Genomic DNA, 14,569 nt, shown 5'->3' on the forward strand with positions numbered 1-14,569 from the left:
AAATTTAAAAAACCCTAAAACTACGCACTGAACGTACCCGAACTGCTGATGAACAGCAGTCGATCTGCGCACGCACGAAGGTGCTATTCCTATTCTTCTTCTGGAAAAACGAAAGAGAGCTTCAAAACAGACTGCAGCGCCATCTGAAGCAAAGAGCATACTTCCTGCGGACACTTTTTTGGCTGAGTGAACCATCTTGTTATGTACTATCTTTGATTTAACCAATACAGTACCAAGAGGTGCATTATGTAAACACATAGCTGTTAGATCCTTTTCCATATTTGGACAAGGAAAGTCCAAAGTCAACCCAAAAGAATTGAGAAGCCCAAAGTAAGGATCTCGTAAGCAAATTCTGGTGACCAGCCCTTTTAGTTTTAACATTTTATGGCACTTGCAACACTTTAAAGTCATATCAGTGCTAAAGATTAGAGGTGTTACTGGAGAATAACATACAATAAAAAAAAAAGGAGGAGGAGGAGGAGAGATGCTTGAAAGAAAAGAAGGAGTAGACCACAAAAGAGTATCCTCCAACCAACTATGCATTAATTCTCTTCACCGTACCGCCTGAGGGCACTGGTAAGCAACCCTCTTTTTTCATCACTTCAAAGTGGTTTGTTTAATATCCTGATGCTTTTTTTTTTTTCAAATCATGAGATACAATGTTATCCAACTAAACAAATCAACTGGTTATCTTGTTGATGAATTTCTTCTGATAATTAATCGACTTGTAAGAGTACAGCGTTATCAAGACAATGTTCCTTTCAATAAAACTTTGCTTCAGAAAACAAAGAGGAAATAGTATGTGATTTGAGAATGATGACATGGACAGTCTTGTCTGAAACAACGACGGTGCATCAAGAGTGATGTGATAAGGCCTGTGGGACTGTGACTTACATTCCTTGAGCAATAAGTACAAATTCAATTGCTTTTTTGCTGAAAATTGGCAAAGAAGGGTTTTACTTTAGCGTTACAAATATGTGCTGAAAGAAACTGTTATGACTTGGAAATCACCGCACTTCACGTTCGACACAGCAAGGTATTGGTATTTAGATCAGTTTTAAAACCATCAGACTTGTACCATCTAACGCGTCAAAAAAGTAAGACAGATAGAGACAACTGAAGGAAAGAAACAAAATGGGATCCACCAGTGACACATACCAACCGCCCATAAGATGTGGGGAGAGGAACTGAGAAAGCAGAAGAGTAAGAGTTTAAGAGGCAAGAGAGAGAGGAGGGGGATTATATGATTATATTCTTATGGGCATTGACCTCTTTCTCAAAGCAACAGATGTAACCAATAATCCCAAGAAATGAGAGCAACAGCTTTAGCTGGAAAAATGTAGAGTTAAAGAAAAAAAAAATATGTCCATCCAAGGTTGCTGTATACACACTGAAAGCTGATATAACCCAAGCTTAACTAAGGCCAGGGTGGTAAAGACACAGAGAAAGACAGAGGAGGAAGGAAGAAAGGAGAAAGATTCAGATGGGGGAGGAACTTCAGGACAGCATTATGACAGACCTTTATGGTACAAAAAATACCAGGACAGGTTTGACAGCGGGAAAAAAAAAATCCATGTTGATACCAAAACCCAACAAAAGCAAAACTTGCAAACCTTTTGACAAGAGCCCCTTGTAAGGAGCCAGACAGTGACATTTAAAAGGTGAGTTTTTCAAGGTGAGTTTGTTTCGTTCGTTTCAAGACATTTAAGTGGTGAGTTTTTCAAGGTGAGTTTTTTTCGTTTATTTCACAGAAACAATATTATAGCTACGTAGTTCAAAGCCTGAGGAGTATCTAATACTGTTTTGCGCACACTTTTACCTCGCAGTTCAATGACGTCAACAGGTACTGCATGAAAAAGGTAGCAGAAAAAGATGAGAAATATGGCATACTGATTTCCCAGCCATACAGCCCTTTTCAATTTCATGATTCCGTCCTCAATTTTTTGACACAGAAGAATTCGATTTCGTCCTCAATTTTTTGAAACAGAAGAATTCTATCATCATTTAAAATATTTTCAATAATGTGACAGCAACCATTACTAACACTGCGTTTATGTAGAGATTTTTAAAATTAATGAGGAATTATTTATAAAGGGTATACCTTTAAAAGATTCGGCACAGCCGAAGAAAAACTACTTGGCAAATTTTAAACGGTCTAATTTTTCATATTCTAAAAAAGAAAACCAAAGTCTCTGCTCTCGATAAAATAGCAGCCATGCTCAAGCTAATTGCATGATATAAAAAACTGCACAGCAGACAATAAATAAGACTCAATTCGTTTTTTTGTTGCAGCTGCTTCAAAAACAAAATGTAACTCGATAGCTTAACAGGCGATATAGTTAACACAACTCACATTCAGTAAGAAAAATACAGAACAATTTAACAAAATATTCGAACAGTTAGTGCAATCACATAAGCACTAACTCAAATCACTTACTTTCCCATTTCTTTAAAAAAAATATTATACAATGAAAAAAATGTATAAAAGAAAAAAAAGGTGATTAAAACACCAATTTACCCTGGCATTCCAAATAAGAATAAAATTCCGACCACCTGAGACAACATCCAATGAATAATGACAACAAGTGGTTATACTATCTTAGTTTACCACATCTACGACAAAGTTACACAACACAGAAAAAAAAGACAAAATTCAATTCACTGTCTTTTTTCGATGAACATTTGGTTCCTGTGTCAAAACAATAACCAGGCCTACTCTATTGCACTATCAGTCAAAGAATACTTTTGCTGTTAAGTAGTAGGAAATACAATGCACATTTCCTTCCTCGACCTCAGGAGTCAACAGCTTTTAAAACATTAGCCACATAGATTGTTCAACTAATTTTCTCCCCCCCCCACACACACACTTTATGAAACCCCCCCCCCCAAAACTACAAGAAACCCCAACTCTGTAAAGACTCCATATCAATGAACAGGGCGTAATTTCTTTATCACAGTCTGTATTTGTAACACTGTACAGGCCAAGCAAGAGCCTGCAACATGTGGACTGTCAAAGCAAAGAATACAGAAAGGGATTACGGGGACACAACATGCTGCTGATATGAGAAGCACACCAGTCTACCTACTACATCTGACAAACATTTTAGTCGTGTCTAAAAAGTCATACTACCCATGCGAAGATTTTCAACAATGTTGCCATAATTAAATGCAGACAGAACTCTAAAACTCATATCCCTCAATAGAATAACATGTGTTTAGTTGTTGCAAAAGATGATTGTCTGGATTAAAACCAGCTAGTGTTGTCTTTTAAAAAGACAAATATTAGAAGAAAAGCGAAAAATAAATGTGATTTCAGAAAACTTGCATTAGGTGTGCGCAATTTTATTTTAAAATTATTCTTTAAAAAAAGAAGCCATGACGTGAAAAGTTTTATAAAATGAAGCTAACTAGCTTTGTACGTTATAGTAGTTGACATGTGAGACCATTGATGCTGGGATGTAACCAGCCATCATCAACAAAAAGACAATGATTACACAAGGATGAAAAAGACTTACGGAGCTTGTCGAAGAATGTAGATTTCCTGGGGCGTACCCGCAGTCGTATGCCCTGGGGGTCAGCCTTCTGTGGCAACCTCTCACTGAGGTACTGACGCAAGGTCAGCACAATGAACACAGTGAAGAAAATCTGAAAGGAAAATTTGAGTCGAGTTCCACAGTCAGTCACCACTATTTATAATAAAAAACTGGAGCATCTCACCACAATGACAGAGTTGTTGTGATGGTTTTCAAATTATTATTTTTTTTCAGTTTAATCAAAGTAGGTCATTTTTGTGTCATACCCAGTTTTGAATTTTCTTCACTGGTGTAGGCGAACGGTAACTTAAAAAACTCTTCATATGAATAAAACTGGCATTGATATGGGATGTTTTTAGTTTTAGTTTTAGTAGAGTTTTCACAGCGCTCGCAACTGCATAAGGTCATATGAGCGCCAAGGCGTGGATGTCAAGAGAGAAGTCCATACACGAAATCAGGCTTACTCTGCTCACCTCTCTAGCTTCAACAGCACGAAGTGTGCTTCAACTAGCAAGGCACCCCGGAAATAGCGGGTCACAAGAGAGTGACAAACATACAAAAGAAGTAGAGGAAAAATGACGATAGTAAGGATTAAGAAAGAAAAAGCAGCAGTTCACCATATGCAGTTCAGGCACAGTTATGAGCATGATATTGATGAATCAGCCTATTTACAATTCTATTGAGCATAAGAACATATTAATGACCCCCCTTTGAGAATGGCCTAAAGACACTTCAGTCAGTAGCACCGCCCCAGGGGGTTGTATATGGGATGTGAATGGAGATTGGCGACAATTTATCAAAAGCTGACAATGACTTACTACTGTCAGAACCTTTCCTGCAACTCTAGACTTTCTTCTTTTCGTACCCTTGCTAGGGCTCAGAGAGTAACTGACAGTAAGATCATCCAAAAAAGCAGTTGATTTTCATGTATATGGTAATTTTATTTACATAGAACGAAGAAAAGTCCCTTTCCTGACAGGCACTCACATGCTGTTTTTGAAGGTACAAGAGCTTTGAAATGTTTATACTGATGAGAGTGGCTTCAGTTTTGGGTAGGAATTAATTTTCTTTTTTGCCTGGACAGTGGCATGGAGGGCCTACTCTATTTCATTTATGAATCGCCAAGGGAACTTTCAAGTGCAAAACTTCCACAAGCTGAAATTTCTTGTCCTTGTTGGAGAAGACTAGGTGCTCGATTCTACATACCCTAGGAACAGGGGCTGTAGAATGCATGAGAAGAAAAACCCATCACTGTTGGGGATCGAACTCCAGACCACTGGGTTAAGCTACTAAGCCCTCATCGAAAAACTCTTGGGATAATATCCCCCCCCCCCATATTTGAGGGTCAACGTTCATCCAAACATTTACCTGCAAACCCAAGTTGAGTCCAGGGTCTGTGAAGAACTTGAGACCAATCTCGTCGTAGCTGTAAGAGCCTGCGTACTCGGGCAGCTTGTCGCGGATGTTCATGCCGTAGATGTACTGGGCCACCAGGAGGCACTCAGCGTAGAACAGGACAACTGGGGAGGAGCGCAGGCACCACTTGCGGGAGTTGGGAAGCATCCAGAGCAGGCAGGCCATCAGCAGCAGGGCAAACGTCAGCCACGAGTGGTAGGTGATGCTCCAGGCCTGGCAGAGGCACGTAAGGATAAATCAAAGTAAAATTTTGGGACAACATACACGAATTGTAAATGATGGTAAATGTTTCACGCCCCCATTGACACAATTTACACCACATAGAAAGTGGGGGCTGCTTTAACTCCATCAATTAAAGACAACAAGGACTGATTGGGATACAGCATCCCAGCAAACAGACGGATATGCTCAAAATAACTACCCCACTCAGGAATCAAACTCAAGGCAATAATATATTTATTGAGTCAAAAGTGTGGTGATTCTGACAGTGATAGAATGAGAAGGATATCAACAAGTTATTTGTTTTAAAATTTTGATAATAAAAACAAAACATTAATTTCGGGACATTCAAAACATTAAAAATTAAGGACATGTTTCATAATCTATTTATATGAAGAGCGGGGGAGAAAAAAAAAAGCACTCAACAAAAAACAGAAAGGACAACTCACCATCATGGAAATCAAAGACAGCACATAGCTCTGCCTCATGATGAGGAAAATCACCGACATCCATGGCTTGCGCTTGACGGGCTCGCCAGTGTGCTCCTCTGTCTTGGGTGCTATCTCCACCTCCGCTATTCCCGACCCTGATCCGGACGCTCCAGCACCCTCCACACCTCCGTAGCGTCCACCCGGGGGTTCCTCATGTTCCACTAAACGCTGGGAGGAGATAGTAAAGTGCAAGCTCAGGTAAAGTGAAAAAGCTCTAAAGTTATTTTTCTTCGTCACCTAGACATGCACAGTTGTTTTTTTTTAACCTGTGAGGGGGGGGGGGGAGTGTTTGTGTACTTGCTCAGGAATTCAATCTTAGAAATCTTTTATAAATAGCATTTAATTATTAGAGATTATTTTTTTAGCACCGCACCTTTGTCTTATGAACCAAGATATGAAAGGCTGATTAAGGGTGACATTTTTTATCCCACCTTGGACAATTTGTTTAATAAATATAGTTTGAAGGTCACTTCGATTTAAAAAGATGAATTTGCACACTAACAACATCTTTTTTGGCAGACCTACATGCAATGAAGGTATGTGTCTCAAGCAATGTTTTAATTTATTGATTTAAGAACCACCTAACACACACACACCCCCAAATCTCCTAATCTAGTCTACTTCAAATCATATCTAGGCTCTTAGATGGTCAAGCATCCTATCTCTGAAAAAACGAACAATCAAAAAAGATTTAGAAATCACAACTGGAATGTGCTTAATAGATAAAGATTTTTTCTTATTACGACTGCATATTTTTGGATCCAATTCTGTTGACCGGCTCATTGTTTTACACAACTATGACGCAAATAAGTACAACTGATATCATTCAATTAAACTTTGCTCTGTGATTATTCCTACTAGACAGCACACAAACCATAAATGCACTCTGTAATTGACAGATTACCACAAAAAATAATAAAAACCATTAGCACATTTGTCGCAGAAGTGTCTATAAAATCTATAACTGCACATTTGTCGCAGAAGTGTCTATAAAATCAAAAACTACATATTCATATTTCACTTTTTAACTAAGCTTGAATTGTGGTTTGAATGTGGCAATATCAACTGAATCTACCCCTGCATTCATCTAAACTATACAACAACCGTCTCCGGCAGATGCAATGCTGTTATCACATGAAACAATCAGCTCAAGTAGACCCAGACTTCGAGTCGTTCAATTTCTGCAGATGCTCATGCATGCACAAGAAGCAAGGTACACCTGGCATTTTAACTGCACTGATGTCTCTGAAAGCTGAGCATTAAATTATACAAATGCATTAAAATGCAGTTATATCCTAGTGACTTGAGCACATGCACAGTGAACATATATAAAATCTTTTATCGTTACAATCTCATTCTGCAAATTTCATTTTAAACATGCTTACACAGTATACAGTACAAATTAATACACATTAAAACTGTTCTGCTTGAATGAAAAAATTTTAATCAGACATCGCAGATACAGGTAATAGCTTTAACCTATTGTGCCTCTACGGTTGCTTAGGCTTAGAAAATCCTCTTGTAATGGACAACAAAAAAGAAACCGGGACAGTTTTTAAAAAAAGTGACAAACACAGTAATACTAGACATTTACAGAACACATAGTTACCTCACTTTTCCTTTTCCACCGATGATGAGTATTTAACTTTAAAAATTGTCTCCCCCCCCCCCGGGAAAGTACATACCAAGAAGAACAATGACCAAACAAAGGACAAACAGACAATTGCAATCAGCACACAATCCATCAACATACAACTTAAGTGAATACAGATACCTGCAAACAAACAAAAACAAGAAAAAACAACCCCTCTTACTTTTGGTTTGTCTGTACAAATTCAACACCCCACTAGACACAAACGAGGCATTTTACAGGCCAGGCCCAGCCAGCAGACTATTTACATCCCACCCCCTGTTGCTTGTAGCAGACAGAATTGACCATCAGACAAGTACAGCAAGCAGATGCAAGAAACTAAGGTATAAAACAATGAGTCGAGACTTGACAGACAATACAAATTCAATGAGCAGAAACTCTACAGACAAATGGTTTATTTTATGTATTAGTAGAGGTTTTACGGCGCTCGCAACTGCAAAGGTCATTTGAGCGCCAAGGGGTGGATGTCAACAGAGAATTCCACAAAGAGAATCAAACTTACTCAGCTCTCCTCTCTAGCTTCAACAGCACAAAGTCTACTTCGACTACCAAGGCATCCCGGAAATAGCGGGTCACAAGAGTGTGATAAACATACACTGGGAATGGCCTAAAGACACTTCAGTCAGTGGCACCGCCCCCCGGGGGGGGGGGGGGGGGGGGTAAACAGACAAATACCAGACTGACAGACAGACAAATAAAAAGAGTAGAGACTCCACAGACAGACGAAGACAATATGTAGAGATTGAAAATAAACAAATTCAATGAGTAGAATTTTAGTTTTGGTAACAGTCTTACAGCTCTTACGACACAACAAGGTTATATAAGAGGTGAAGATCAGAGGTGTTACGAGAGAGTAACAAACACAAAAAAGGAGGAGAAATTTAATAAGGATGATAGATGTTTGACATGAAAAAAGGAGAATGTCGCACCAGAGTACCCACCGGCCATCCACTTAGAAACTCTCCACACAAATATTTGACAAACACAATGGGTTTACAAAGAGACTTCCACACACATATTAAAAAGTCCACAGAACAAGAGAGAAAAAAAGTTTATCACAAGACCAACAGACAAATATAATTAGTCTACAAAGCAACAGACAAATACAACGACTGATCCATGAGACCTTGACACCAATATAATAGTCCAGAGAGCAACAAACATCAACAAGAAATCTACCAAGAGACAAACAGACAAATACTATGAGTCTTCAAGCAAAACAACTAAAAATACAATGAGCCCCACAACAAGATAAGAAACATATATCATTATCCTCATAGCCCCAACAAAACTCTTCAGATCCACTCTGAAACATCATAGTATTCTACAATGCAGAAAAGAAAGTGAGTTCTGCATTACGTCTATACAAATCATGCACTTTTTACACTAATACCAGAACAGTTCCACCCAAATGGGTTTGGGTTAAAAATTACAGAAAAAAAAAAAAGCAAGTGTGATATGGGTTCACTTTTTTTTCCTGCTTGTGAAACGACCCAAGAAGCCCATGACGGAACCATGGTGCCGCTGACGCCTGGAAAGGATATAGTATGACAAAATAGACAAGCCAATAGCCAGCAAAGCAACTCCATTGCCCAGTCTCTCAGAACACTTCTCCCAGAAGTCGCTGGCTCAGCCTCACTAAAATTTCTAGTGGCTTAAAGCACAAAGACCTACACGTATGGCGTCCCACTTCAAAGTCTGCTTAATTGAATTTTACTTACTACTAGATTCACAAATTCCTTTGAGGACAAAAAAGAGTGACTTAGTAAGGCTGGATGTAATATTGTATATTTGCAAAAATAAATGTGTTATTTTTTAAAGAAATACAACATAGATAACATTACAGCAATAACAACATTACTCATCACAATTTGGGATCCTTAGTATTTGGTGTAGCCATAAACATGATTTAAGGATATAGTTGCACATGACTGATTATATGTTCAGGACTAAATAGGTCTTTTGGGCAACATGAAGGCATAGGTACACAAAGTTTCAGCTGCATGCGCATATAAATAGCTGCTTATTCAGAATATGTCTCTTATATGCAAAAACAGCATTTTTTTTTTTCCAGAGATAGCCAAAACATAGTAAATAGATTCCATTCTCCATTCAAGAGACACAAAAAGTAAAACTCTTCTCACTTATTAAGTCTCAAGCAAATATTACTTTTTGTGAAAGGAAAGTCTAGTGTTATTGGAAAACTGTTAACATCTAGTATGGTAAGACAGTCGAGTTTTCATTAACATCACAGACTAATGAGGAATAAGTTAATGAATTACCAACATTGGTACGCATACTGATGCGTTAACGGATGGGGCATCATCTTAAGAGCCACCACTATACACAAAGCTACAACACGACATGCTGGCCACAACATCAATAAAACATGCAGGAAAACTGGTCACACGAACGGAGATCACCTCAGGATGGGAAGCCAGGCTGTGCTGGAATAAGCAGATAGAGCGATGAGATCAAACTAACACTGACTGATGACACATGATTGTGCAGTGCTTCACACCATGGCTGACACTGAACTTACAGTAAAGAAATGGCAGTTAAAGAACAATAATTTTCACGCATCAAACGAAAACAACTTTTGAAAGATAAGTTCACTAGTAAGGAGAGTACTATAAGCATTCTGCTACATGCGGAGGTAGCATAAACAAACAGACATACCCTGAAACAAATATGAATGAATAACTATGGACAAACAAAAACACAAATGCATGCACAAAAGATAACAAACACATACATACAGAAAGACAGAATTTTTTTTCCTTTCATGAAACTGTAAAGCCCCACAATCCAAAACATTCAGATCATTAAGAGGCAGGCTACTACAACCTGCAACGGCGAAGAACCTAACCATTTCACCACAGACGCTGCTCTTGACTGATGAGTCAAATTAAAAAAATTAGTCACAAAACTCCTACAATGACAGAAACTGAAGTTCATTATCTTGCTAACACACAAACACACACAAAAGAACAGCAAACCTGAAAACAACAATCTTGAGACCAGTAAAATTAAACCATGGGATGGGACAGAAAAAGTATGAGATGATTTATGTCAAATGATGAGATTCACCTGTCACTTTCCCATCATTATCCTTTTGCATTGCTTCAAGTAAGCACACAGTGGTTCACTTAACCTATTCTTTTCTTTAACTTTCTTCCAAATCTCCACCAACTACAACATCTTATACTACTTATATTGTGATCAATAAGCCTGAAGCTTCAACAAGCATGAAACAGTACTGCACAGGGCCAAAGGCTGGATAGACCAAACTGAGAGTAGACAGCATCATCAGAAACACATTGAAGAACAAATACATACAGGCAGTTATTTTTTACTCGAACAAGCATTTCAAATCAACGCACTTAACATAAGCTACAGAATAAACTTTTTCTTTAAAAGGAACCGTTAAAAAGGCGCCATACTCTATATTCATTCACTGTCAATATTAATTCGGAATGAAACACACAAACCCCAGAAGTTTTCCTATTTTTCTTTAATTTCAAAAATCCATTTTGGATTTATTAATTTATTGCATTAGAAAACGTTATATCAAATTAAGTAGAAAAAAAAAGATATACTATTTAGAAACAACTGCCAACCAATAGTCTTAAATCAAATAAAATACTCAGGAATCATTCACAAACGTTTGGAAATTGGACTCCATATAATGTACCAAAAGTCCGTAAGCAAAAATACCCTGGTAACATTTTCAGTTCAAATCTAGGACGAGAAGTCAACCAGCCAACCATGATAGAAATGTCCTGAGCAAAGTTTCAAAACACGAACTCCAAAACTGAAAGACACAGCTCTCCCCCTCCTAATGTCCTAAACAAAAAAACCAAAAAAAAACCACATTCGTTCTCCAAAATTGTTCTTTAAAAGAAATGCAAAGGATATCTTTAAAAAAACGATAACTTGAAACACTCTAAAGAAATACTTCCAATGATTTCTCAAACAACAAGATTCCCTTGCCTACAGCAACAAGTAACTTGTCAAACAAAAAACTCTCTAAATGACAACCACACAAGAAACCTCTCCAACAAAAGCAAAGAAAGGACTTTCAACAGAAACATCAATTTTTGTTTTAAAAACATCAACGCCTCCTTACTTGTTGAATCTCAGCCAATGAATATCTGAGCCATCGCTGGTACATTAAACAGAAAGGACAACATACATTCACTGAATATGCCTTCATCTATCGAAACTTAGTGATATTAAATCATCAGATAGGAGCCACAATGCTTTTCAAACAGAATGAACTAAGAGATAAAAAGTATCCTCTGTCAATATAAAAGTGATTGCAACAACTCAAGATTTACTTTCACTGTGTAAAGATTTTTTCCTGCTCATTCCCCCAACATTTCAATACCACAAATTTGAATTCTACATACAAATAGCATAAATTTCCTTGCTCAATTCTAATGTACTCCACCGGCTAAAATGTCGCTATACCGCTTATTCATACTATTTTCAGGTTAAAAGTTCTATTCCCTTAAACAGACAATTTAATGCACATCTGACATCACTAAAATCAAAAGGTTTTCATAATCAAGTCCTAAAATAAAGAGATACCCAACTCTCAAACCAAGAATAAATATTCTGAGATTCTACATTAGGCCCAGCCCTAGGAATGAGGGATGATCAAAGTTTCAGGACTATTTTCTCAAACAAGAATGACCAATAGATAGGGCAACAGGCAGGCAGAAAGACAGACAAAAAGATCACTCAGTTGTAAAATATTTACACACCCTTCAAACAACTATGGCAAACGCCACAAGTAGACGTGTAGCATCCTAATCATGTCTTTGTTTTTTTTCCCTATTAGTTTTAGAAAAGCCCAAACCAACTCGTTAAAACTTTTTACTTTTACTTTTATTAACTTAAAAAACCCACAAAGCCTGCACCTTAGCGTAAGAAATTGCTTTTGATGACATTTATTCACATCCAACCACGCCCTTTCAAAAAAGAATCATAACCTGTTCCAAAGCAAAACTATTTAAAAAACTGACAATGAAATAAAACAAACAAAGCAACTTAACAGAACTCAAGCAATTTTACCGAAGTATGTGTCAACATTTTGGACTAAATATTCATTTTTCTCTCTCTTTAACTTCTCAAACTCTATTGAATTGATTGAAGATATTACTGTCTTCAACCATACCAGTATTTTGAGAAATAACTCTTTCTACCTACCCAGTCAGTACACCTAGTACTTCCTTTGACTAAACAAAAACCTTTAGCTTACAACTCCAAAACCTGACAGCTTTTTTGTCTATAAGATTAAAAAAAAATAAAAAATACAAAGATGGTACATCCCACTGTCTTCAACAGACCAAATTATAAAATTTGCAGTCCATCAGAAGCTTAAACACCATTTAAGACAATACTTTGCTCCACGTGCTGTGTGACTTTAAACATTTGATGACCTCTGTCAACTTTGTATGGTTATTCTAGAAGCAAATTTTACGTGCATCTTGATTCAGACCAAGCCAAATGGGTCAAAAAAACCCTCAAAAACTTCCCAAACAAACCAAGATCAAGAACACCCTCTGAAGGACCCGAAGAGAAACCATCCGCATCATAGACCAGCAAGATAACAACTTAACAATGGGTGGGTTCATAGTATCCTATGAGACGAATTGAAAGGTCAGGACACAATCTAAAGACGGGAGTGAATGATAAATCGCAAAGTATTCAGTCAAAATACACACACACAAACACACACACACTGATTTTTGCTCTTCTCTCCCAGACATCCTTCCAGTCTGCATAAATATAAAAACACATTTATTATGATAGCCTCTGCAACCTTGAACGAAACCCATGAATATTTTAAAGCTGTTTACTTATGTAACAATGCACTTGCGCATGACCAACCACTGTCTGCTACATTAAAAAAAGACAGACAATTTCAAAATAGGTTCATGGCTTCTGGTTGAAATGACTATCCAATCAGCAACAAGACTTGGACACACATGTTTTGTGCAGTTTAAAAAATATGTATACAGAAAATCTTGATCCATCAAAATCAACACGATGAGAACCACGGGTGACGAAAGAAGTGGCAGGCCCTAATCATAATGGTCTAGATCCTCATATATTTTCTTGAATTTAAAGCATGTTGCTCTGATGAACCGCATATATTAACATTTTTTCAGACTACAATGCATGTCTACCTAATCTTACTTATGTTTGAACCTGACATATGTCCGCATCCAATCTTCACTAAAAGTATATTAACAACGATTATTAATTCAATTTCACACAAAAAAACCCCTACAAATTAAAATACCCCTGTGTATGATGATCAACTGACTAAGGCGACCACTATTCATACAAAATGAAAAGTGACCAATCTTATGCAGTACTTGTACTTTAAAGTACAGAAAGACTGAATGAAACTGAAGACGCCATTCCAACGAAATACACAAGATGTTCAAATAACTTCAATGAGTTATACTCAACGCAGTGTCAATGACGACAACCCCCCCCCCCCCCCCCCCCCCCCTACAAACTCAAACTTCTTTAGTCTCAGTATAACGCATTCAGAGAAACCCAGCTGAAACCTAATACCCAAAAGCTCAGACCGACTTACGAGTAACACATTGAAACTAATAATTTCTTTTTAAAAAACAAGCAAGGACCACTTGTCTGCTCTGTTTCCTCTTCCTCTTGTAAGAGTTTTATGGCACTTGCAACACAATAAGGTCATATAAGTGCCGAAGATTAGAGATGTTACAAGAGAGTAACAAACATTAAAAAGAAGGAGGGGAGATAAGGATAATAGATTTTTTATAGGAAAGAAGGAGCAAACCACACCAGAGCACCCGCCAACCACCCACGCTGTTTCCATATGCAACACTAACAGTGCAGCAAAATTAAGCTCAAGTACAGATATGACACTGATATTGCTTCAGAGACGTGAGGATTTCATAGTGTATATTAAAAGTGAAAGCTGTGTGAATGTTTAAGACGAGTGAGCAGACAAAATTTGTGACAGAACATTTGGTGTAGAGAGCAACAGATTAGTTTTGAGATTATCAGTCAGAAACTGAAAACACAGAGACTGACAAAACAGTGACAGGACTGAGGTGAAAGCATTTCAGAGAGTGAGTGACTGGAAAACAAAAACTGTCAATTATGGTAGTTAATTTAACCAATGATAGTACATAACAAGATGGGCCACTTCTCTCTTTGAGCCAATTAAAAAAGTGTCCTCAAAATTTGGTGGCGCCCTC

General features: G+C 37.6%; 1 protein-coding gene across 1 annotated transcript in view; it reads right to left on the reverse strand.

The window, feature by feature from the left end:
* The window catches only part of LOC101847474 (piezo-type mechanosensitive ion channel component 2), a gene marked incomplete in the record, with an annotated part of 108,746 nt that overhangs the window by 39,243 nt on the left and 54,934 nt on the right, over positions 1–14,569 (reverse strand). The window contains 4 exon segments of the mRNA XM_035973983.1: positions 3,516–3,645; positions 4,902–5,162; positions 5,618–5,827; positions 9,734–9,757. Coding sequence (XP_035829876.1) covers positions 3,516–3,645; positions 4,902–5,162; positions 5,618–5,827; positions 9,734–9,757 — 625 coding nt within the window.

This window comes from Aplysia californica, unplaced genomic scaffold, assembly GCF_000002075.1.
Source record: "Aplysia californica isolate F4 #8 unplaced genomic scaffold, AplCal3.0 scaffold00040, whole genome shotgun sequence".
NCBI classification, from domain to species: Eukaryota; Metazoa; Mollusca; class Gastropoda; order Aplysiida; family Aplysiidae; genus Aplysia; species Aplysia californica.